Source organism: Oreochromis niloticus, linkage group LG3 (assembly GCF_001858045.2).
Source record: "Oreochromis niloticus isolate F11D_XX linkage group LG3, O_niloticus_UMD_NMBU, whole genome shotgun sequence".
NCBI classification, from domain to species: domain Eukaryota; kingdom Metazoa; phylum Chordata; class Actinopteri; order Cichliformes; family Cichlidae; genus Oreochromis; species Oreochromis niloticus.
The window spans coordinates 2,678,869-2,703,149 of NC_031967.2; the positions used below are offsets into that span (position 1 = coordinate 2,678,869).

At 40.6% G+C, this 24,281-nt stretch overlaps 1 protein-coding gene across 6 annotated transcripts in view; it reads left to right on the top strand.

Annotated features, from left to right (window-relative positions):
- The window catches only part of sh3tc1 (SH3 domain and tetratricopeptide repeats 1), a 68,315-nt gene that overhangs the window by 34,021 nt on the left and 10,013 nt on the right, over positions 1-24,281 (top strand). For 2 of the 6 annotated variants that reach the window (XM_019348851.2, XM_019348867.2), the window contains 9 exons: positions 15,659-15,764; positions 16,457-16,597; positions 17,549-17,747; positions 17,858-17,934; positions 18,583-18,778; positions 18,888-19,018; positions 21,273-21,311; positions 21,394-22,725; positions 24,078-24,218. In XM_019348851.2, the coding sequence (XP_019204396.1) occupies positions 15,659-15,764; positions 16,457-16,597; positions 17,549-17,747; positions 17,858-17,934; positions 18,583-18,778; positions 18,888-19,018; positions 21,273-21,311; positions 21,394-22,725; positions 24,078-24,218 (2,362 nt within the window). Of the gene's footprint in view, positions 1-6,397; positions 6,728-8,240; positions 8,316-8,502; positions 8,527-13,517; positions 13,649-15,658; positions 15,765-16,456; positions 16,625-17,548; positions 17,748-17,857; positions 17,935-18,582; positions 18,779-18,887; positions 19,019-21,272; positions 21,312-21,393; positions 22,726-24,077; positions 24,219-24,281 lie in introns of those variants that run through there. The other 4 variants (XM_025899742.1, XM_019348849.2, XM_019348877.2 and 1 more) reach the window with 4 other exon arrangements.

Genomic DNA, 24,281 nt, shown 5'->3' on the forward strand with positions numbered 1-24,281 from the left:
CTAAACACAACAAACACGAGACGAGGGACTGTCTAAACAAAACGAGTAGTAACAAACACTGAGACCTGGACTAGGACATGTGACACAGTGACAGGAGATAAACAAAACATGAACACATGACTGACTGAGAAGACAGAAAAGTAAACAAACACAGAAATGAGACTGAACCAGAAACAGAAACACAAGGAAAGCAGGAAAAAACAGAGATTGATAAACCTGACTGAAAACAAAAAGATACTACACGAGTACGAAAGTATGAAATCAGAAAACAGGGGAATTTTCACATAAATAGTTTGTTTACTCTGATCTGAAACAGTTGATGAGTTTGAAATGAGAGAAAAACCCAAGTGAACTACAAGTGAACCAAAATGGATCACTACAAACCATGAGACCAGTAGCGGTTTTAGATACGGGCGACACGGGCGGTTGCCCGGGGCGGCATCGTGATGGGGGCGGCATCACGGGCAAAGGCAAAAAAAAAAAAAAAAAATGCTCGTACTCATGCTGCCCTGACGGCAGCCAGCGCATATTGGGAATGTCATAGGCACCGATCGGTTTTCTATCGCCCATTTGCTGGGAGTAAGGGCGCCCTCCGTTTGCGAGGTGCGCCTGCTGCTTGTGGCACAGGGAAGAGAGGGCGGGGTGGCGGGGGATTCTCTGGCGGGCTGGAGCAGCGTCTAATAACCAACTCGCAAAATAAAACTAAATAAAAACAAAACAAATACGAAAACACCGGACATTATGATACAAACTTATAATTTGCACCGATGTTTTTTCGAAATTCTATACACGAAAAGTGAGCGCGAGAGCCCTCGGTGCGCCTGCTCGCTGCTGAAGTCAAAGTAAACTTTATTGTCATCTCCGCTACATACAGTCCAGTATATAGAGAGACGAGACGACGAGGCTCCAGTTACAGCAGTGCAAATAAATGAACAATAAATATAGTAGAGTAAGAAAATAAATATACGCTTTAGGACTCGGGGTAAAGGGATCAATAACAATTTAAAATTTATAATTTACAGTTTGAGGATTTAAAGTCTCACACATAACCCGTCGAAAGGGGAGGGAGACCTGCTGCTTCCAAATAGAGCACATTTCATTCATAATGTTGTAAATCCAAGCCCATTATGTATTCATGATTTGAATTCTGGGTTGTGTGAAATCCCAGAAATACACCCTAGACAAAGTGAATCTGTGAACTAAGGTGTAGGTCTGTTAGGTTATGTTGTGGTGATCCTCGGGTTGGGGCATGGGTGTTCATACTGGAGTGCAAAATTAAAACCAATGGAAGATGGACAAGAAAAGTTCAAAGCCATCAGGTGCTCAGTTTAGAAAAAAGAGAAAAGAAGACGAGAAGAAACGAACAAATGATACAGGTAAGCAGATGTGTGATTGGATAATGGCAGGTCATCCTGAAACAGTCAGAATCAGAATACTTCATTAATCCCTAACGAAATAATGTGGGTTACAGTTGCTCCAAGAAGAAATGGTAAAAATAGTAACAGTAACAGACTAAACTCCAAACAATACATTATGTTACAGATTTTAATATTAATTAGTCATTGTCAGTTGTTGATTTGTCCTGTTCTCATTGTATGACGAATTATGATGGCTGTTTGGTATCCGTTTGCATACAATGCATACTCTCTCTCTCTCTTCATATGTGTGTGTGGACAACAGTTTTATGTTAATGTACAATCCTTAACATGTTGTGTGTGTGTGTGGGGGGGGGGGGGGGGGGGGGGGGCGCCAGAGGGAGTGTTCGCCCAGGGCGCCAAACAGGCTAGGACCGCCACTGCATGAGACAATGTTCAGTCCACCCATCGTCCAAATGTGTCTGCAGTGGGAGCAATAAGAACAAATACAGGATGAAGGTGCTGCGTTCTGGACTATTGGAGAACACAGTGAATTCACCGCTAGTTGCTAGCCCATGCAGACCTTTGCACATCTAGAGCATATTCCTAGACTGAGATTGCAAACCACACGTTGCTACAGGTGGGCAAACAAAAATGATCAAAAATACAAGCTAAAGAAAACTGAAAACATCCCCCAAAACACAAAACAGGGACTGTGACAGAGTGGGAACGTAGATCAGCAGTTTCTGAAACACTCAGACAAACAACCATGCCACTCACCTTTCTACCTGACGCTCTGTTTGAACTTCAATAGGCTGTCTTGACCATGTCTACATGCCTATATGAATTACTGACCTGAGATTGGCTTCTCACATCACATGATGTCAGACGGGCTCGTGTAAGTACATTGTTGTACTGGGATTTTCCTAAACAACCATCCCCAAGGTTTACAAGGAAAGGCCTGAAATGGCAAAATATCCAGTGAGTAGCAGTTTCCTGGTTGAAAATGTGTTGATGTTTGAGGAGAATGGCCAGACTACTCTGAGCTGATAGAAAGCCAACAGTAACTCAAACAACCACTCATTACAAATAACAACCACACAGAAGAGCATCTATGAAAGCACAGCACATTTGACCTTTAAGCAAATGGGCACCAACAGAAGACAACACTGGGGGCCATGTCGCTCGGCTACAACAGGAAACTAAGGCTACATTTTGCACTGACTCACCAATAATAGACAACACTGTACTCCAACGGCCTGCTCAGTCACCAGATCTGTTTCCAGTAGTCCCTGGGATACTTGAAAGGGAAATTTGGATGAGCAGCTGTGACACAAGACTGAAAATATGTATTTATATTTGTTGCAAGTAAACCTCTGACAGCGACTTACTGTATTCACTCTTTCGTATATACTTTAAAAAATGTGGAAGTAATTTGATTGTAAAGATTAATGCAGTGCTGGATAGTATTCAGGAAAGTGAACAATCTGGAGCTGTGAGTGACAAAAGTACAAACTGCTTTGATGAGTTGTCAGATTGAAGTGAGGAGTGAATGTAGATGAGTACTGAGAATGAGTTTTCTGCTGTGAGATACATGATCAAGCACGTACGCGTCCCCAGACCTACCTTGCAGTATGTGCAGTACACAACTAAAGCTGTACCAGCTTGAACACCACACCTAACATTTAGACCAGGGATGTCAAAAATAACGCCTGGTAGCCAGAACATCAGCAGAACATCTGTCTACTACCCAGCTGCAAACTGAGCAATTGAACGGTTTCATCGCGTCCTCCCTCCTGTCTGGCAGGAAGATGTGTACTAAACTGGAAATCCTCCCTTTGCCTTCTACTGTGTCTCCACTGGATGACTTTGCACGTCACTCAGTGAAGAAATATCAGTTTAAAATGCAGCATTATGCTGATCATAAGCATCATGCAGAAATTTCTACCAGGAGAGAGAGTGAGGATAGGGAAACCACATCACGTTGCTAAAGGACACCCCAGAGTTACTCCTCCTGTAACAGTAACAAAAACCAAAGGCTCAAATGCCTTCTTGCTGACTGATGGAAAGATTTGGAATGCCACTCATCTAGCTCGCTGTCTCCCCGTGACTGAAAAGATCTCTAACACTGTTAGGCTGCACCACACTCACAATGGCTCCGCTGCCAGGAGACTGCCACGTGTCAAGTACAAGCCTTCTGGTACAAAGACTGCATTGTGCCATAATAGTTGTGCTTGTTAAAAGAAAATTGGAGAAATGCTATCACTTATTGTACTTTAGTTGAACAGCACTGATTTACTGCCACCAGTGCACTAAGAACTACATGAAAAGATTAATAGGAATAAGTGGAATAATAATTTTTTCACTAATCATGGCAGCACAGGAACTAGCTCTAAGCACAAGCTCCATAGAGGCTGGGCTCTGCCACAATAGGCAAGACCCCAGCCTGACCCCAGGTGCAAGATGGTAGCAGGGATACATATATGTGTGTGTCATGGCTGTGTGGCTGCATAGCAAAGTTGGATCCACAAAGAGAGTCACTGAGAGATTAACAGTCTTTATTGTGCTTGAACTGCAGGAAGAGAATAAGGGTGAACACAGGGGATGTCTCAGGGATGTTCCAGGTCTGGGTGGAAAAAAGGCTTCCATTAGAGAAGGAGAACAGAGTTAGATGGTGTTGGAGAGGCAGATGTTGTCCAGATCAGGACACTGGTGGACAATACCTTCCACCCACTGCATGAGGTGCTGGCCAGTCACAGGAGCAGGTTCAGTGAGAGACAGAGATTGTCGTGGTACCTGGGTGGTTGATCCAGTGATTTGGTTTTGGACTTTTTGTCACTGTTTAGTTTCCCGTGTCTGTTTCCTGCTTTTTTGTGATTGACTTTTCTTCTGTGTGCATTATCTGTAGTTTAACTTCCTCTGTTTCATTACTTAGATTTATTCCAGCTGTTTTCCCACCCGTTTCCAATTTTCTCATTATCCTGCCCATTTAAGCGCTCAGTTTGTCTCCGTTCCTGCTTATTTCAATCATGTTCAGTTCACTTGGTTCCTGTAATAAAAGACCGCATCGGTTCCAAGCCAGCCAGCCAATTCTTGCATTTCGGTCCTCTCTCTGTTCCCACACACCTGATTGTAACAGAGATTACCTTAATGCACCACTAAATGACACAGGAAGTCATTTCTGCCTGTGGCTGTCTCACTGAACAATTTCCCCATTCAAAGCACAAGTACAAACTGCAATAGCTGCACACTGTTATTATCTGCACATCCTCTACAGAGATAATAAACAACAGAAGGGCACCTCAGTGTCATTCATGTGTATTTAATTTGAATAATATACTGGGACAATGGTTAGAGCTATCTGTATTGATTAGAACAATTTAGTTATATTTTGTAACTTTGTAATATATTGTATTTAATTTAGTTTGATTAGTTACTGTTCTTGCTGTCTTGGAGCAACTGTGACAAAATCATTTCCTATGAGATTAATAAAGTATTCTGATTCTGAGTCTTTAAAAAGTGATCATTTGTGTGAATTCTTGTTCATCTTTGTGTATTGGTAGCAGGCTGTCTTTTTGCTGTCATTCTTTAAAAAACTCTTTTGTAAGTTATTTTTGTCCATTTGTCACTATGGAGTCACTTTAGCTGTGCTTTCAATTTACTGAAAAGTTCATATTTAACTAAGCGTATTATGTGGTCACCTTTAATTTTATTCATCTATCATTTTGCTGTCATTTTTAACTCATCCTTGTTTTAAGTGGCATTTAATAAAGAAATACCAGTCAAAATCTGTCCACCTGTCTGTGAGGTAGCTGCGGCTCAGGAGGCAGAGCAGCTGATCTGCTAATTGGAAGGTTGGTGGGTCAGTTCCAGGCAAGATCCTCAACCCAGGTTGCTGCAGATGTGTTCCATTCATTGTAGTATGAATGTTGGACAGCACTTAGAAAGTTTGCTTGTGTGTGAATGAAACTAGCTGCATAAGGTGCTTTGAGTGCTTGAGTAGAGTAACAACTAGTCCGTTTACCATAAAAGAGAATTTAAGGGTCGCATGTTGCTGACATAGTACTTTATCTGACTACTAGTGTGTACAATAAAAAGAACTGAAGTATTATATGGCAGTACATTTGCAAGACTTGCAGAATGTGTATCACTTTATGTCTCGGGATTTCATGACTGTGACAGTTCTTGTGTTTCTACAACACTGCTGCTAGTTGGCTGCAATTCTGAGCTGACAGAGGAACTGACTGGAGGAAAGGAAGTGCTGAGTCTTTTCCTGGGATATTAATGAGGAAAAAAACTCACTCAAGTCAAACCCACGTGCAAGCAAACAGAGAGAAAAAGTTGATGGAAAATGTTTGGAACAAATGTGTTCATCTGCAAAAAATGCATATCCTTTGGGGTAGAGGTAGGGACAAAGCAAAGAGCGATCTAATAATATCATGTGACTCAGCTGCTCACTGGGTGATTATTAACGTGAAGTTTACGCTATTTAATTTGAAGGAAAAACTGTACAAACTTTCCATGTTCAATCACAGAAAACTAACTGAATTGTTCTGGTTATTGGTGTGCAGATAAACAAGTGGCAGCATTTATAATAAAAAGAAAAACTGAAATAAAGCGATAGTTTCACTACTATGTACGTCAGTGTCAAGTTCACCGAACCAACACAGGAAATGATCCACATTTAACTTCATAATAAATGCTGCTTAGATATAATCAGTATACTTTGTTAGATGTTGACCTTAATATTGATTGAAAAATGTAATAATATAATATACCGTTAATTAGGTTATATGTGACATTAAGTTAAAAAGGTTTTAAATGTGTATATGTGATATATGTATAAATGTAAATAATAACAATATGACAAAAGGGAAGTAAGCAAACAATGAAACAAAGATCTCCCTCTTTGCTTACATCAAGGTCGACATGCTGTTTATTGTATTACCCATAACACACACGACAAACACATACACAAAAGACGCCTAACATTTGCACAAAGTTCTACAGTAAAATCAGAAGGATTTATTATTAGTAGTAGTATGTTAATGCGGACTGAAGGGGAGCTTAACTCGGACTCGTTCGTATTGGCTTACAGGCTCACTAAGACAAACTTTTGAAGACCTTTACTTTGAAAAGGAAAAGCGAGCCAGACCTCCCGTGTCCCTCACTGGGAGTTTACCAGGTGCATCGTGCACAGGCATGTGATGCTGTGCTGCTGACTGGTCGCAGAGGACGTTGCGCAGCTGCCTTGGAAATGTTAGCCCGGTCGGAGCGGGATTCTTGGAGCCACAAGTACCGGAGACAGCTTTCCACTGACGTCCAGCAGTACCGGCATATGACGGAGATACTACACCGGTCGAGCGGAATGGGTAATGAGTGAGATCCTTCTCATGCTGCTGTTCACTACAAAGTAGCAGATGCGTTTTATATTGTTTTTTTTTTTACAGTAATTGTGTGAAAGCCTGAAACTTTAGCAATTTTCTGTTTATATAAGCAAATTATCAGTTTTAAACCGTCTTGTGCATAAACCAGCTGTGTGACTTAAGTAAAACTATCTGTCTAACATCGTATTCTGTTAAAAGTTCTTTGTTAAAGTTAAGTTCAGATAATCATTGTCACTAAAAAATGTTATATTTAGAAGTAAAAGTGGTTCCAATGAAGAAAATTACCTTCTGTGACTAATTGTTCATGACATCATGAAATTGCAGCAAGTCACACATTAACATATAAATTCAGGATTTTACTGTTGGTTTATGTACATTTATTTTTAAGGAATTTGTGTCCAATCCAACGAGCTTGGAAAGAAAAGTGACTGGACTTGTTTAAGTTTCCTGTTTAAGTTTAAGAGTCCAGTCACATGAAGCGTTTCAACCTCTCATCCCAGAAGCATCTTCACTTCTAAAACTAAATGGTAGAGCCCCAGGTATTTAAACCTTCACTACTGGTCATGTGCCTCGTCACATGAGCCAAGGTGTGAAAAAGGCTGTGGGTCATTATGAGCAGAGGTTTGATGAGTTTCTACCTGATACATAAGGAATGACAGTGTTGTTCCACTTAAATACATCTTCACCATTTCTTCAGGAAACTTAAAGAAGTCCAGTCACTTTCCCTTCCTCCTTAGATAACCAGGACCTGGATGACTGAGAACCTACACAGACATTTTGTGTCCAACTGCATTCAGTGATTATTTTCACTGTGATTCCACTGATTACATTTTCCCACCAAAAGTTGTTTAAAATAGTGCTAGAAGAGTGGTGCTAAGGTTCTGTTGGCTAGTTGATTATTCAACTAATGTTTCATTTGCAGGATTTGCAGGTTTACTTGAATGAACTATTAGGTAGCTACATGTAGAACAAAACACCACATTTTAAACGTTTTGTGTGCAAAATTCCTGACCAAAGCAACCAATAAAAATATGAATCCCCTCTCAGATGTATTATTGAAAAGAGTCACTGCATATTTGTAGAGTAATTTAGTAACTGAGTATTGTATTTAGTTATATTCTGTTATTTCGAGACTTATTATGCAAACTTCAAGCTAATAGTTTCATCTGTTTACTGAGGCATTTTATTAAATAAACAGTTGTTAGCTATTTCACAATATTAATCGACAGCTAAACATTTAATTACTTTGAGCAAACAACTTCAATTGTTCATTAAATACTGTTAGTTAAATATGAAGTTTAACAAATTAATTTTGCGTGACTGACCAAACAGATGAATCCAACTGTAAAGGTCTTCTGTATTTTAGATGTCATTTGCACGTCTGTAATTATGCTTTAACTTTCACAGATTATTAACAGATGATTGTATAATGGTAAAATGTAAAAACATAACATTTTCGTTAAGGATCAATTCTGCACTTGTCTCTTTATGTTTTTAGCAGTGCATGGTTTGTCTGGAGATGCTGTGAGTCTGAAGGGAACTCTGTCAGCGTATGAGGAAAACTTCCCAATAGGTGAGTTTATCAATTCCAATTTAATGCTGTCAAACCACCTTTAACTAATTATATATATATATAATATATAAAATTGGTGATTGCTCACCAGTTTTGAACATTCATTGAAATACTTGGAAATTCCACATTTCAAGAGCGTTACTAGAGACTGTCACAACTATCACACTTTGTTTTTCCAAATTTTCAGTGTTATGATGCAAGTCAAGTTACAGTAAGTACTTTCTTGACAGATGATTGGTTAACACTACAAGTAAACGTGAGTGTTAGTGAATATGAAAATGCTGTATCAGTGATGAAGTTGTTTATCTATGATGTGATCAAAGTAGAGCTGAATCAGAATAGTTTACTATTCTTATACTATATACGTAGTTATTCTATCTTCTTATAGAACTACTAGAATAACTCGCATGTTAATGGCTATTTTTTAATATCACATCATCACTGCATTGTCAATGACGTTTCCCCTCCTGTAAGAATTCCACTTGGGAGTAAGGCTCACCTGTCTATTGTTCCATTCAGCAAACTCTGAGATTTGGACCTGAGAATGCCAGTCTGGGTCAGGTGTAGCTCATATGGTCATTACACAATAGCCATTAACAGGTACTAGAGGCTAGACAGCTTTGGTAAAGGTCCTGGTGAAACCTTGATGCACAGTCACATTGCTAATAGGTAAACAGTGGCTGGCTATAAACAAAATTCCCAGCTCACCCCTGCGGGCGGTATTTTATCCTTCAAGCTCGGGTCCTCTACCAGAGGCCTGGGAGCTTGAGGGTCCGGCACAGTATCACACCTGTTCCTAGGACTGCGCTCTTCTGGACAGAGATCTCTGAAGTTGTTCCTGGGATCTGCTGGAGCCAGCTAGAGCCGTCTAGCTTGAGGGTCACTGCCCCAAGTGCTCTGATTACCATTGGGACGCTGTTTACCTTCACCCTCATATCTTCTTTAGCTCTTCTCTGAGCCCTTGATACTTCTCAGGCTTCTTGTGTTCCTTCTTCCTGACATTGCTGTCAATCGGTATCACTGCGTCTATCACTACAGTTCCTTCTTGTCCACCACTAGTATATCCAATTGGTTGGCAATCACCATGTTGTCCATCTGTATCTGGAAGTCCCACAGGATCTTAGCTCGGTCATTTTCCACCACCCTAGGGGGCGTCTCTCATTTTAACCGTGAGACTTCCGGGACATACTCGGCACAGATGTTTCTGTGCATCTTGCACTCTGCTGTTATGTGCTGGATTGTCTCAGGGGAATCTTTATACTGCCTGCTACCACTTTGGTAAACTCTTGCCTGTTGTGGTAGACCTCAGCCTCTGTGGATCTTGTGCTTAGAGCTTGTTCCTGTGCTGCCATAATTAGTGCCTATTTGCTGTCTTCTAGTCTGTAATGGTGGTTTATAATGAAACAAGTCCTCAGCAAGGAACAAGTGCCTTTTTAATGAACGCAGCACATAAACGTAGATATTTGAATGTAGCAGGGTGTTACATGCGTGTTTATCAGTTCGCCATCTTAACTATTTTTTTGACCGCATTTTCCTCCACTTTTTTATGACACCACCCTCTAGTGGTGCAATTTGGTACATAACATTACAGAACACACCACTGACGTCGTAAACAAATTATCACAAAACAGAGGGTAGCACAGAAACTTAACTCCCCATTTAGCAGATCAACAATACACTCGTAACATTATTCCACTTATGCCTGTTTATCTTTTCACGTAGTTCTTAGTGCATTGGTGGCAGTAACTCAGTTCTTTTAAACTAAAGTACAACTCCTCTTGCTCCTCTTTATTGGGTTTCTGCTGCTTGAGGCATTCACTGAGCACACAGTTGTCCTGATGTACTCGTGTGATCGATGTCTTGTTCACTCTTGGCATACAGCTTGATGTCAGAGGATTGTTCCATTCCATAGTCGGTATCCATAGCCACTCTTGTCAGTGATCTCACTGAGCAGTGGGGACAGGGCATCTCCTTGATAGCTTCTGCACTTGATGGCAACCTGTGCTATGGGCTTGAAGTTGGCCTCTAGTGTTGTACGCCACATCCCGATTGAGTCCCTGATGAAGGCTCTTAGGGTCCTGTTGATCTTGTACAATTCCAGCCATTCCAGGATCCAGGTGTGGGGCATCAAGTCATAGGCCTTCTTGTAATCAATCCAGGCAGCGCACAGGTTGGTCAGTCTGGTCTTTCAGTCTTGCTCTGTCTATCAGTAGCTGGTGTTTCGGTTCTCTGATATTCCTGCCAATTTCTTTCTCTTCCCCATGTGCCATGTGCCTGTTTTTCCTAACCACTATGATGCCTGACAGGAACTTCCACGTGGTACTGAGGCAGGTTATTGGCCGGTAGTTGGATGGGACCGGTTCTTTCTGGGGTTCCTTGGGGATCAGGACTCTTTGGCCTTTGGCTAGCCATTCTGTGTCTGTGTCTCTCATTGAATACCAGATGGATATCTGCCACTATGATGGTTACTGGATCCTGTTCAGAGAGTTTGTTGTGGTCTGCTCTCAGATTCAATAGGGACTGAGCATTGTTATTATGGTTTGCATCCTTCTCCTATGTGCTCTTCCAGAGTTGCTCCATCTCTATCCTGGGTGGTGCTGTTCTCGTATTGTTCCTTACTGAGAGTATATTTTAGATGGTTCTGTGAAGAACAGCTGGTTTCTTCTCCTGCCGTCTATTTCTCTGCGTATACCTCTTTAAACAGCTGTCCAAGGCTGTGAGTCTTCAAGGCCTCAGGTATGGACAGCTTGCTGTACTTCTTTGGCACCTTTTTGCTAATCCATTAGTTTTGCTACCTTGATCTTGGCCTCTAGTCTCTTTCTCCATGGTGGGTACTGCTACTTGTAGCTGTTCATCTTATAGTCATCTCACTGATCACTGCTGCCATGGTGTAGATGAACTGATTAGTCTCGGTGATAGCCCCGGTAAGAATTGTCCGTAGTGCTGCATTCACATCATCTAGGAGCTCTTCAGAGGGTACTTCACATAATCTTGGTAACCGGCTACAAAAGGTCCAGGTTTCAAGTTTCCCCATGATCCTATTATGTACCTTGTCAACATAGCTGATTTTTCATAGTGAACATAGTGATTTTTTGTTTTTATGGGCCGATGTCTTTTGTTTTTTTTTGTTTTTTTTAAACAATAAAATTAACAATGAAAGGTGAAATAAATTAAACAATGAAAGGTGGTGGATTGGCCAATTGGTCACGATTGACTCTTGGCTGGACAAATTACAGCCAATGAGTTCGGTATTGAGGTGAAAAGGAACGCAATTTGTCCCGTACTTCAGCTAGAATGAAAAAAAGACACAAAGCCGGAGTTATTCTGTTATTCTGCCTCTTCTTCTCTCCCCCTCCCCCTCCTGTTGTTACTTCAATCATGAAACTGATCAATGATCAGCTGATCGGCTTTTCTGTCGCAAGTCCCGTCTCTCGTTTGGTGGTTCCCTATTTTTTTGCTGGGAGTTGGCAACCCTATTAGTTAGTGGAAATATTAAACAACCTAAGTACTGTTTACAATACCAGAATATGAAGGATGACGTAGGTTTAAGGTTATTAGATTGATACATATATACCAACAAGACAGTGTACATCACTGTCACAACAGCGTTTGTTTTCATTCAGAGGCTTTATGGCTTTTGCTATGATACCTGTTGGGCCGGTCTCTAGTCAAAATGCCCGGGCTGATTGTCCCAGTCCAGCCCTGCTTTTTTTTGCTGTCAGTCTGGAGAAAGTTGCACGCCACAAATAGTGATGTTTATAGAAGCTCTTTGAACCATTGTCAGATGCTGGGATTGCAAGAGTTATAAGGTCAGAACATGCTATAGTCTCATGAAGTCTATTTTAGATGAGTTAAGAGTCAGTGTTTTTTTTGTTTTTTGTTTTTTTGTTAATGCACAATAAAACATTTTAGGAGGAAGGCAAATCACCCTAACAAATCAAATTGCTTTTATTGGTACTTTGAGTCCTGAGTATTACAGGAAAAGATCTAACCTGTAAAACTGAAGTGACCTCAGTAGAAAATCATGAAAGATTTTAACCCTTAAGAGCCCAGACCCATGTTTTACCGTCATAAAAACTATGGGAGAGTCAATTTTGAAACATTAACAGAAACTATCCTCAATGTGTAAAGGGGCGGTGACACCTGTGTCACTGTGGGTTCTTAAGGGTTAAAGTGGTTTATACCTTGAACCCACTAGTTCCTCTTCAGTCACTTATTAAACTGTGAGAGAGACACTCAGTTTCATCATTAGCTCATCACTGGATGATTTTATTTTACAGTGAACTCACTGGCAGTTTGTATTTTAACCCATGTGAGTTGATCTTCTATTGATCTTCTATTATAATAGAGGCTAATAGAGGTTTTAGCCATACCAGATGAAAGCTAACCAAGAGCACTCATTTTATGAGATCTCCTTGGGTTCAGTTTTGGAATTTGGCTGGAAACCTATTTGTAGGTTGAAGCCTATATGGAAACAGTTTATATGGAAATGATTGCACTGAGTATTGCAGTTGAAAGCCTGGTAGATACAGTGAGCTGTTGGGGACATGTTCACCCAGCCAGATTTCATTGAGGCACAGAGCTGAACATTCGCTGGGTGAATTGAAAGAAGGATGTCCGATCGGAAGGAGTTTGACGAGCTGCTCCTCCAACTAATAGCATTGCAAAATTCTCCAGATGGGTGAAAGACCGGGGAAAGTTTTATTTAAAAAACAACCTGATAACCTGATAACTTGATGTATATATGAACAGGAAGGAAGAGTTGAAAACTGAACAGATAAACACAAGCAGGAAAAGTATCATTGAGCAGTATTCAGGCTGCCATCAGCTGCACCATCTTGAATATGGAGATTATTAATCACTTTCATTTATAACACTGTATTTTCCTAATTATTAGTTTTGTACTGTTCACCCTTGTTTTTATACATGGTTGAAAACATGTTGTATGGTTATGTCTTTAACAGACACCACACAGCCATATATATAAATTCAAGAAGTCATAAACTCATTTAATAAAATATGAAATGATTGGTCAGCAGATACATTTTTAACTGATTTTATTGTCATTACAATCATCCTGTTCTGACTGGATAACACAGGTTGTCCAGTCAGAACAGGAAATGTATAGAATCAGCACATTAGAGTTGATTCACTCATAGTCTTGTCTGACACGTCTATATTAAGTGTGTGTTGTGTGTTTAGCTCTTCCTGTACTGCTGGATGTGGTCAGGGGTCCAGACCATCTTCCTGCAGATGAAAAGTCACAGGAAATGCTGAGAGGGAAACTGTGCGTGCTGGAGGCTGACAGCTCCGAGGTCAATACCCTATTTAAGGTATAACTTCTGACTCATAACACACAGACACACACAAAAGCCTTCTATTGAGTATTTTAGTCCATTATATATGTGCTCCAACACAAAGTTCCTCCATGAATTGATAGCAATGCAATAAATATCTTTTCCTTAGTTTGTTTTTTGTGTGTTGAAAACTTAAAACTGAGTGAAGTATCTCAGTAAGGCAACCGTCTTCTGGCCTGCCCATCACAGAAGCTATAAGGTGTTGAGGAGAGGCAAAGAGCATGAATGTGAACATGAAGAATATTTTTGGCCAATACACAGCTTAAAGTGGAACTTGGAGAAAAAATCTTCTTCTATACACTTTTTGGGGGGAGGAGGGAGCAGTGAACGAGTACCTGGAGTGCTCAGGGCATGGATCTCCCATCTCTCATGGCAGGCACTGTTCCTAAGTTGATTGAGGTTTCCTTCCTCATGGAGTGTGGAACGTACGTCTTGACGTAGCAGCAGGGGTGGCAGCAACAGTTGTGAAAGACTTTTTGCTCTAATACCTTTGTCTCTAAGGAGCTGCCAACTGATAAACCTTTTGGTACAAAGAGGTTATGAAATGCTGGATTTTACCTGAGAGGGTCGCTTCCTTCTGATGTGAATGAGGAACATTGGTTTGGGGTGAGACTCTACCACTGAGGTTTCAGTGAGCCCCAAAACCTCACTACTGATATTCTGTGGTGAAAGATTTAATCCCAATGAAGTGATGTGTGGCTGCAGCAGTTCCCAGTACAGAATTTAGCAGGAATCGGCTTTTGAAGCCGCTGACACTTGTGAGCTCAGCTCCAGGATTCTGCTGGGAATTCCATGGAAATGGCAGCAGAGTCTTCCAGTGATGCCTGTGCGTCCTTGACACCCATACAGTTCAAAGGGAATATTCTTACCGACCACTTAAAGCGCTTTAGATTAAAGCTTTAACATTTAAAGATATGTTCGTACAGTACTTTATTAACTGTATCTGAAATGTCAAATCTCTGTTAAACAGATTAATATTACTGCTTCATATGTTTAAGATTGAACTCATTTTAAATACTTTATATTCTGCTCATTGTGCAGCCTCATATTCTATAAAGCATGTGTTTGTAATACAAATGTAATACAATGAAAAAGAAGCTTTTTCATTGAAGTGGTGATTGAGGAGGAAAAGATGGGAGTGGCCATCTGAGGAGATCAGGAGTGTAACCCTCTAAAGCGTACTCTGTCACTGGTGTCAGACAGGTGTTTCACAACATCTTTTCAAACATCTGTAACTCCTCAACCATTTTAATTGAAAGAGTTCAAACACTTCCTGACAGCTCTGCAGTGATATTTGTGGCTCGGTGTTGCAGCACCCCTGTGAAAACAAAGGTTGGTTGAGAGAAGAGACGGTGAGTGAGTGTTATCGACCTCCACAGAAAACAGACATTTGTGTTCTTTTCACTGTGTTGTGTTTTGATGTGAAGTCATTTGTGTGCATTGGCAGCCATGTGATTGTGGTCAGCGAGCAACCTGCCACTGTTTGAATTATTCGAGACACATTTTTGGGCAGATCATTATCATATATGTATTCTGCTGTTTTTGTTTATTTTTTAAATACTGATTCTGAAGTTTGTTTATCTTCAGGTGGTTTTGCTCACTCTCTGTCTCATACCTGAAAAACATCTGGAAAGTGATGGTCTTTGAAGAGTTTTTATGGCTCGAGCTGTAAAACGTTATTGGACCACATTTCAGTAAAATATTAACTCTTCTCTTCTTGTTGTGCTGCCACAGCTCATTTTTCTTCTTATACTCCTGCTGATAACCTGCTGTACTTCCTGTAACTGCTATGTTGAAGAAAATGAGACTGAGACATGAAAAGTGGCTATCAAAACCTTCAGTTTGATGTTTAAATGACATTCATTATGTATCAGTTTGCTAAATGTGAGCAGTCAAATGATAATTGGATCAGATGGACAGTTGTGATTCTTTGTTCTTGGAGTTAAGAAACTTCAGTATCAACACATTGTGTTTTGTTTTCTTCAGGAGCTGTCCGCCCATCTCATCTCCATCAGCAGTGAAAGAAAAGCCATTTATGTAATGTTCACAACATTTGAAGAGATATGGAAGTTCACCACATATTACAAAATAGGTATGGAGTACACTGAAGTGGAAGTATATGTAATGTCATAAAAACAAACCAACAGCAGGATTTTCATATTAGAGATCTTGTCATGCAGTTCTAAACCTTTAGTCCTGCTTAGTTCAGTATTAAATAATTAGATTTAAAATCAAATTGAAATTGGGATTTAGCTTCATCTAATGACAATTCAAGTTGGGTAACTCGAGACCGTAGAAAACAGAACTATGTTCTGTGTGGATCGAGTCGAGTGTGAGGGACTCTGTTTGGAGGCTCTAGCTTGGACAGTGAGCCCAAGAACACCAGCAAATCTACAACAGAATGGCTGAAAAAGGAAAAACACCAAGGTGTTGCAGCGGCCCAGTCAAATCCAAACCTGAACCCAACTGAAATACTGTGACAAGAACTTAAGAGAGCTGGACATAAACAAACGCCTGTTAACCTCAATAAACAGACAAAAGATGAGTAAAGATGTTGTAGAGATGAGGATAAAATTCCTCCTTTTAAATTAATACATAAAACTTCAAGTTATTGTTGCTAAAGGTGTTGGATTAGTATGTGTATTTGGTTTTTCCACACTGCTCTGGCATTTTTGTCTTAGTTCTTGTTAATAAATAATGACACAGTGTAAAATGTCATGTTTTGTGGTACATCTTGTCCCATTAGCTCACACTGCCTTCTGTGAACATCCTCCTCTCCTGCAGGTTTCCTGCGCCATTGTATGGAGAACCTATTGCTGGACCAGATGTTCTGGCTCAGTTCTTTGAAGGATGACTTTGCTGTTGAGGTGACCATTCAGGAGGAAACACTTAACCTTTTCTACAGAGGCATCCTCCTACAAGAAGGTTGGCACTAAAATATCATTTTAGAAGGTGATTAGACATGGTATCAGAAAACTGTAAATTAGTAACAAAGGTGTTACTACCTGGTGCATTTACCTGGTGAAATCTTAGCAGAGTGAAAGTATAAATTAACTTTTTAAATAAGTTACATATGTATATATGCTGATAATTCCAATTCACACCAAACGCAACATCTTATATGCAGCCATTGAGAAAACATATAAATCATCACACTCAAATGCCATGTTGTGTAATGAATTTAAAGTACTAATATAAACTTGTTCTGAGAAATACTTTCACAAGCAGCCTTAGTGTGGTCCATTTATTTAAAGGACAAACCATACCTGTATCATGGGTTCATATACCAAACAGTATAGGAACCCATGGTATTCCTTTTTTGGGGGGGTGAGGGAGTGGCCAATTTACTCATGGGTGTGCTTATTTAATTTATGGCCAGATCGTACTGTCATAGCTGAGGAGGTCAGGTGGGCTCAGGATGCCAGTTTGGAAGCTCAAGCTCAGTGTGTTTATTTACAGTTAATGTTCAGCAATAAATGCAGGTGAGTGAATATTAGTCAGTTGATCTCAAGGCTCCAGCTCAGACTGTTTCAGTTTTCCATGAGAAAATGTTCTCTCTCTCTCCCCCGCTGTTGAACATTTCTAGCCCTCATAATGTAGACAACAGCAGGAGCCAGTCAGTTTACTGCAATGATGTCACTAAGAGCCTTTTGTCTTTTTAATGTCATTCATTTCCTGATGACCTCCAGCTTGTCTGGAGGAACGCCTTCCCCAGACAAGCTGGAGGACTTTGAGTATCCCAGCCACCTGAGGTGGCCGGGCAGGGGGAGGTCTGGGCTGCCCCCAGTTTTATCATTTAAAATACATGTGTACTGAGTTGCTGTTTTACTGTCATTATATAAGTAAACTTAACCTGCACACTCTCTTTGTTGTTAGGTTCATTGTTTGCCAGTTGCAGTGCCAGCCAGATGTTTGACAGTTCAACCTCTGGAGGAGACCTGTACTTGGAGCAGGGAGACATAGCCCAGTTCGAGCCTCCCTTCCTAGGCTCAGGGTGGACTGTTCTCTGTCTGGCTGATGGAGCGCGGGGCACTGCACCTAGACCTGCTCTGGAGCCAGTTATCCCTTTCCATCAGTGAGTTACAGCTACATAAAGGCCCGTGTGGACCTTAAGCAGTCTCATAGTAACTTTGATGTGAACATGAAGTACCATAAATCAGTTTAGATAATCCCATCTGTCCACAGATGGTTTCTCAAATCTTGTGCAGAAAGCATTTTAGTAGGTGATGGGAAATCTACCTGTGACTTCCCTCTGCACTTTGGTAAGTGTTTGCATTATGTTAACTTCAGTTACTTTCATTTATCTCATATAATCATTTCCAATCTAGCCTTGAGGTCACTGTGCTAGGACTAGGACTACAACACAGTATCGCCACCAATTCACCCCAAAGGTGTTCTGTTGGATTGAGGTCAGGACTCTGTGCAGGCCAGTCAAGTTTTCCACACCATTTAGGGAGCATGCTTTGTGCACTGGTGCACAGTCATTTTGAAACAGGAGTGGCCATCTGCAAACTGTTCCCACAAAGTTGGGAGAATGAAATTAGCCAAAATGTCTCGGTATGCTGAAGCACTGCTAGTTCTTTTCACTGAAACTAAGGGGTTAAGCCCACCTCCTGAAAAGCAACCCCAGACAATGATCCCCCCTTCACCCAACTTTACACTACGCAGTCAGGTGGCATGCTTAACACTACTGCATCTAACACTTTGTATTTATTGGGTTTGGTGATATAACAGTTGGCCACACATACACCACGTATACCACTGATTACATATGGGCAAATATGCATTAGTTTGACATATGGAAATAGAGTTTACAATAAAAGCTGTTTTTCTAGTTTTCAGAGATACTTATGATAAGAAACCTCTCTCACAGTTTGGGACTATCTTCATGTAGTCTCTCCTCTGTTTAGCCAGAGGAACCTGTCTAGCTACAAAGGAGTATGATGCTGAGGGCCCAGACGAGCTGAGCGTGTCACCTGGTGATCGCATCACGATTGTGGGATTTTTGGTGCCTTGTTTTGATTGGTTCACGGGGAAGAAGGAAGCAACAGGAGAAATAGGTCTGGTCAAGACAAGCTTGGTAAAACCGTCCACTGATGCTTACGAGTGAGTGTAACAGCCGATTCCAATACAGTATACAGTTATATTGTATTACACCATTTTAGGTTGAAATGATGACAATGTGTACCTGTTTTCTTCTCTGTCACCACTCCAGCTCTGCAGAGATTTTTTTAGATGAAGAGGATTGGATTTTCTCAATTCTGCAAGAGGAAAAAGTCATCGAAGAATCAATTGCCAAATTGAAGAAGAAATCTCATAATGATATTGGGCATAATTACAAACTAGGTGAGAAAGAAAAGGAAAACAGCTTACCGATACCTAGTATGCTCATAGTACCAATACTTACATTCTGGTTTAATATTATTTGCCGTTATCTAGCTAGCTAGTGATTGTTGGATGACTAATAATAAATGGTAAATGGTGTGTATTTGTATAGCGCCTTACTAGTCCCTAAGGACCCCAAAGCACTTTACACATCGAGTCACACACTGATGATGGCAAGCTACATTGTAGCCACAGCCACTCTGGGGCGCACTGACAGAGGCGAGGCTGCCGGACACTGGTGCCACCGGGCCCTCTGACCACCACCAGTAGGCAACGGGTGAAGTGTCTTGCCCAAGGACACAACGACCGAGGCTGTCCAAGCCGGGACTCGAACCGGCAACCTTCCGATTACAAGGCGAACTCCCAACTCTTGAGCCACGATCGCCCAATGAAGACTGTGTCATTAGTATTTTGTCTGTATGTCAGCAAGATTATGAAAAAAAAGACCAGCCAGGAGCAGCTGGAACATGGGGAGAGAAGAAAAAAGTATTGAACGATGGAGCAGATCTAGATCACCAAAATGCAAGATAGGTAGTTGTGTTTGGTAGTAGGTTATACATTAAAAGTAGATATCCACCATTACAATTGGTTGTGTCGGAGACATTTTGACACAAATACATTAACTCAGCCCAACAACAGGTTGTTTAGTGTGCCAAAGTTTGTGGCTCTGGGAGAAATGGCAAGAATAAAAACCTGTGCAATTCTAAAAGAACCGCCATCCAGGTCCAACATGAAGACCTGTAAGTGGTGCTGTCAGCATTGGTTAACTTCCATTGATAAGTTCATGGAGGCATAATCTACAAGCATAATGAGGTGTTGTATGAATTAGGGACATGAATCTCTTTAAAATTGCAATCCTCCAAGTTATTACTTACTTATTAAATGGAAATTTTTGACGTGTTGGTGGCATTTGATGAAAAGGCTAAAAACATTACGTACCAGGCCACCAACCAGCCTGCTCACCAACATTGTCATCTGGGAAATGTTGCTGCTAGCACAGCTGAAATGATTCAGATGACTGTAAACTAGGGCTGGGCCACATCATACCGTTCATTGTAATACCGGTATAACGTTAGGCAATGATAAGAAAATGAAATATCGCGATAGGATATGGGTAAAACGTGCATGTGCAGTGCCTTTGTTTTCATACGCACATGGCGGAAAAAGCATGGCGGCGACAGAGAATGAGAAGGGCAAAAGCGGATTGTTGAATAAAACAAATGAACCAGAACTGGTTTGTAAAAATGCTGCAACTTCATTGGAGTGGAACTGGTTTGGCTTTCTTCCGTCAAATACACACCAAAGTACATTTTTTGGTAGAGCATGCAAGCTGGCCGTCGTTCTTACCGTGTTTTTCGGAAAATAAAGCGCACTTAAAATCAATCCTTTGATTTTCTCAAAAATCGATAGTGCGGAGTGATACGTACTGTGCTTCAACATAATATTACTGTATTGTGTGTGTATAACCTCTTTTTAAGTTTTGTGGATATGCTGAGGTTGTGCTGAGGATATGTCGGCCAATTTCCACTGGAAATGCCTTTTGGTTAAACTGTCTGCAAGAAATTTGCATTTTCACTGTTACATTTTTATATAGCTTTAATGCACATAAAAACAGCTGCTTGTTTAAGTGAAAATACACTGATGGGGTTTTTTGCACTAATAAAGTTGTGGAGTTGTAAAGTATGTTGTCTCGCAGCAATCATATCGTCAGTTATATCGTTATCGCAAATTTTCAAATATATATCGTGATAAATATTTTTGGCCATATTGCCCTGCCCTACTGTAATCTGCCACTGCTGTGGTTGTGGTTGTGTTTGATTAAATATAGGTACAAAAACTGTTGCAACAATCGTCATGTTGTCACAGTTAAAAGAAACCAGTGTCTAGTGTCCTTTGCTTTACTGTGACAAAGTTACACTCTTTTTGCCTTTGTAGGATTTTGTGAGCAAAGATTCCAGTTAGATTACTCTGCATATAATAATTCATGGCATTTCTTTGTGTCTATGAATTTCAAGACTTTTGTGGCCATAGTCCAACTTCTCACTTGTTTTGGATGCATGCAGTTCTCTATCGCTACCGTTTTGTATGAATAAAGATTCAAAGACAAGTATAAAATACATTTGTGTATAAAATTTACACTGAGTTTTGTTTCTGAGCATTAAGATTTTTTTGTTTACTCATTCACTTTCTCATAATAGCTGTTGTTTAATCTTAGATATGGTCACTTGTCAAGAGTCTGAGAAAAAAACCTCACGTAAGTATAAAATTAGCACTTCTTTACCAATTTGCCTCCTGTGCATGCCATCATTATTTTCTCTCTCATTATTCTTTTGCAGCCAGCTCTTCAAGAAAAGTTGAGTCTGAACAGGATGAGTTCAAGATCAATATTCACAGGTTTCTTGATCAAGAAAAAGAGTCGACCCCTCATTACACCGTAACCAAGAGTGAGACTCTAGAGGAATCGGGCCTGGCTACGGAGGCAAAACCCCCCAAACTTCCCTCTTTCATGGTCCAACCAGTTGAAGGGAACAAAAACACATTCATTCCACTCTTATCTTTTTTGGACGGCCGAGACTACGAAGTAGAGTTTGGCATTCTGTATGGACTGAGTTCTGAAAAACTTGCCTCCTCCACTTTCACTGGTCACTGTGATGAGGATGAACTGATTGGCTTTCTGGGTGTTGCCAGGGAGACAGCCAGGAAGAAACACCTTTTCTGGTCACAAACTCGTTTATGCTTCCTGTTGGGGAAGCTCTGTGTAGGTAGGTCAAAGTTCAATCAAGCCCAGGTTTACTTTGAGGAAACTCTCAGTGTCCCAAGAGAAGGCTTCACAGACCTCAGACTGCTGGCCAGCATCTTCTCCAACCTTGCTGCAATATATCTTCTGCAGAAAAATACAGAAAGTTTCTTTGCTGTGACAGAACGACTTGTTGCCTTACTAATAGGAATCCCAGATTGTCTGAAAAGCTTAGAGGACAACTCTTCTCTTAAATACATGCTCAAGAAAGCTATCCTCTCTCACAACAAAATGGCAGAAGCTCGGGCTTGTCTGCTATTGGCAAAGCACCACTGGACTTCTGCTATGGGAGCTCAAGTTGTTCCTTATCTGGAAAGGCTACTCATTCTTTGTGATGAAGCTCAAAGACCATGGAGGATCTCTCCCAGTCATGGATATCTGGCACTGGGAAAGCTTTACAGTGAACTTCACCGTCCCCACCTCAGTGCCAGTTCAGTCAGGAGAGCTTCCCTGCTGCCCTCTGCCACGCTCTCTGACTGTCTTGGCAGTATGGTATTACTTTTGGACAGTGTCGCTGAACAAGAAACCCCCATTCCACCTCAGATGGCTCCATATTTGCGCAAAGCTCTTGCTTTTACAAAGCTCCAAAGTAGAGAGAGAAACCATTACCACATTTTGAGCCACCAGCTCACTGTTTGTCTTTGCCAACTCTATTGCAAACACAAGATGACGGGACATGCGATTTGCCATATGGAGGCTCTCATCAACAACAGTCCTTCGAGGCAAGTTTATGTCTCTGTTTCAGAAAGAAAAGGTTTTCTCATCTGGCTGGCGTGGCTTCACATTGACAACAGTCAGTCTGCACTTGCTTTGGACATACTGGAATCAATTCTGGCTTCTATGCCAGAACACTGCACAACTCCTCAGGAAGGTGAGGGTGTTTCTATAAATTGGATTAAAATTAAAATGATTAAAATGCATTAAAAAAACCTCCCAAAAAGTTCCAGAGTGTGACCGACAATCTCAGCATTCTTGTTTCCTTTATCACTACCGCTTATTATAGCTTAAGGAATTTTAAAGTGTTTTTTAGTTTTCACCCAAATTTTCACAGATGACCTTCAGTTTAAGATTTGCTTCTGCAAATGTCCTTTACAACAAGTTGGCTGTAAAGCCCCGTAAACAGGAAGTGGTATCATATGTTATTCATTTTTTATATTTTTGATCACAGATCTGTATGGAATATCTCTTCCTGAGTTTTCATTCCCAAAATATGTCATTCGACCTTAAGAGACTGGAACAGGCAAAGCTGTGTGTGCTGAGCTGTTTAGCTTCTTCATTTTGTCTTCAAACTATACTTTGTTTTAAAATTGCAGCTCATATTTCAAAGTTGTAATGTGCTGTTTCACACTCTTAAATGTAGTTATAAACCGAGGTCTATCTCAAAGTCTGATAACACACAACAAATAGTTAAACTTCAGGAATGTCTTGAAGACATAAAGACCTGGATGAGCTCTAATTTCCTGCTTCTAAATTCAGATCAAACTGAGGTTATTGTACTCGGCCCTGAAAATGTTTGAAACATTTTTAGTAACCAGACGCTTACTCTGGATGTTGTTACGTTGGCCTCCAGTAACAGTCATTTTTCACCAGGATTTATCCGTCAATGCGTGTATTAAATATGTATAACTTTTTTCCATTTGTACAATATCTCTAAAATTAGAAATATTCTGTCTCAGAGTGATGATGATAAACTTGTTCATGCTTTTATTACTTCTAGACTGCACTACTGTAATTCATCATTATCAGAATGTCCTAAAATTCCCTGAAAAGCATTGAGTTCATCTAAAATGACACCCTTTGTCCTTTTATTTAGTCAGAACTGGATCAGGTGACCCTGAATCCTTCCTTAGTTATGCTGCAATTGGCCTCGGAGTGTTTCTGCTTCACACTTATGCATCACTCGGCATTTAATGATTAGTTAATATTCATCTCTGGCTGTCTTCCACATCTTCATTCAGAGTTACTTCAGAGTTTAACCACAGCTTTGCACAAATAACTATTTTGGTATCTGGGATTTTGACTTTTATATATCAGGGTTACTAACTCCTTTTGTTATATATATTACATACAGCTGAAACTTTTAACTAAAGAAAGTGGTCAACTTTAGAAAGACTTGGACTTCTGACTGATTAATAAAACTATGTGGAGTGTACTGTAGGATCAAGATTTGGCAAACAGGCATTTCTTAAATGTTAAAGTAAATTTCTTTAATGCAATACAAAGGTGTGGTTCTCAACATGCGGGGCGTGGCACTTCGATGTATGGGTGATGTTCGGAGGGCAGCAGAGAGCTACCAGGCTGCTATTGACATCTGCCAACAGTTTGAAGATATGCCAAACGGGGCCGTAGCTCAGGCCAATCTAGGTAAGCTAGAATATCCTACTGTGCATAAATGTTTCGTTCCAACTATGTTATGACTCTTTCTCA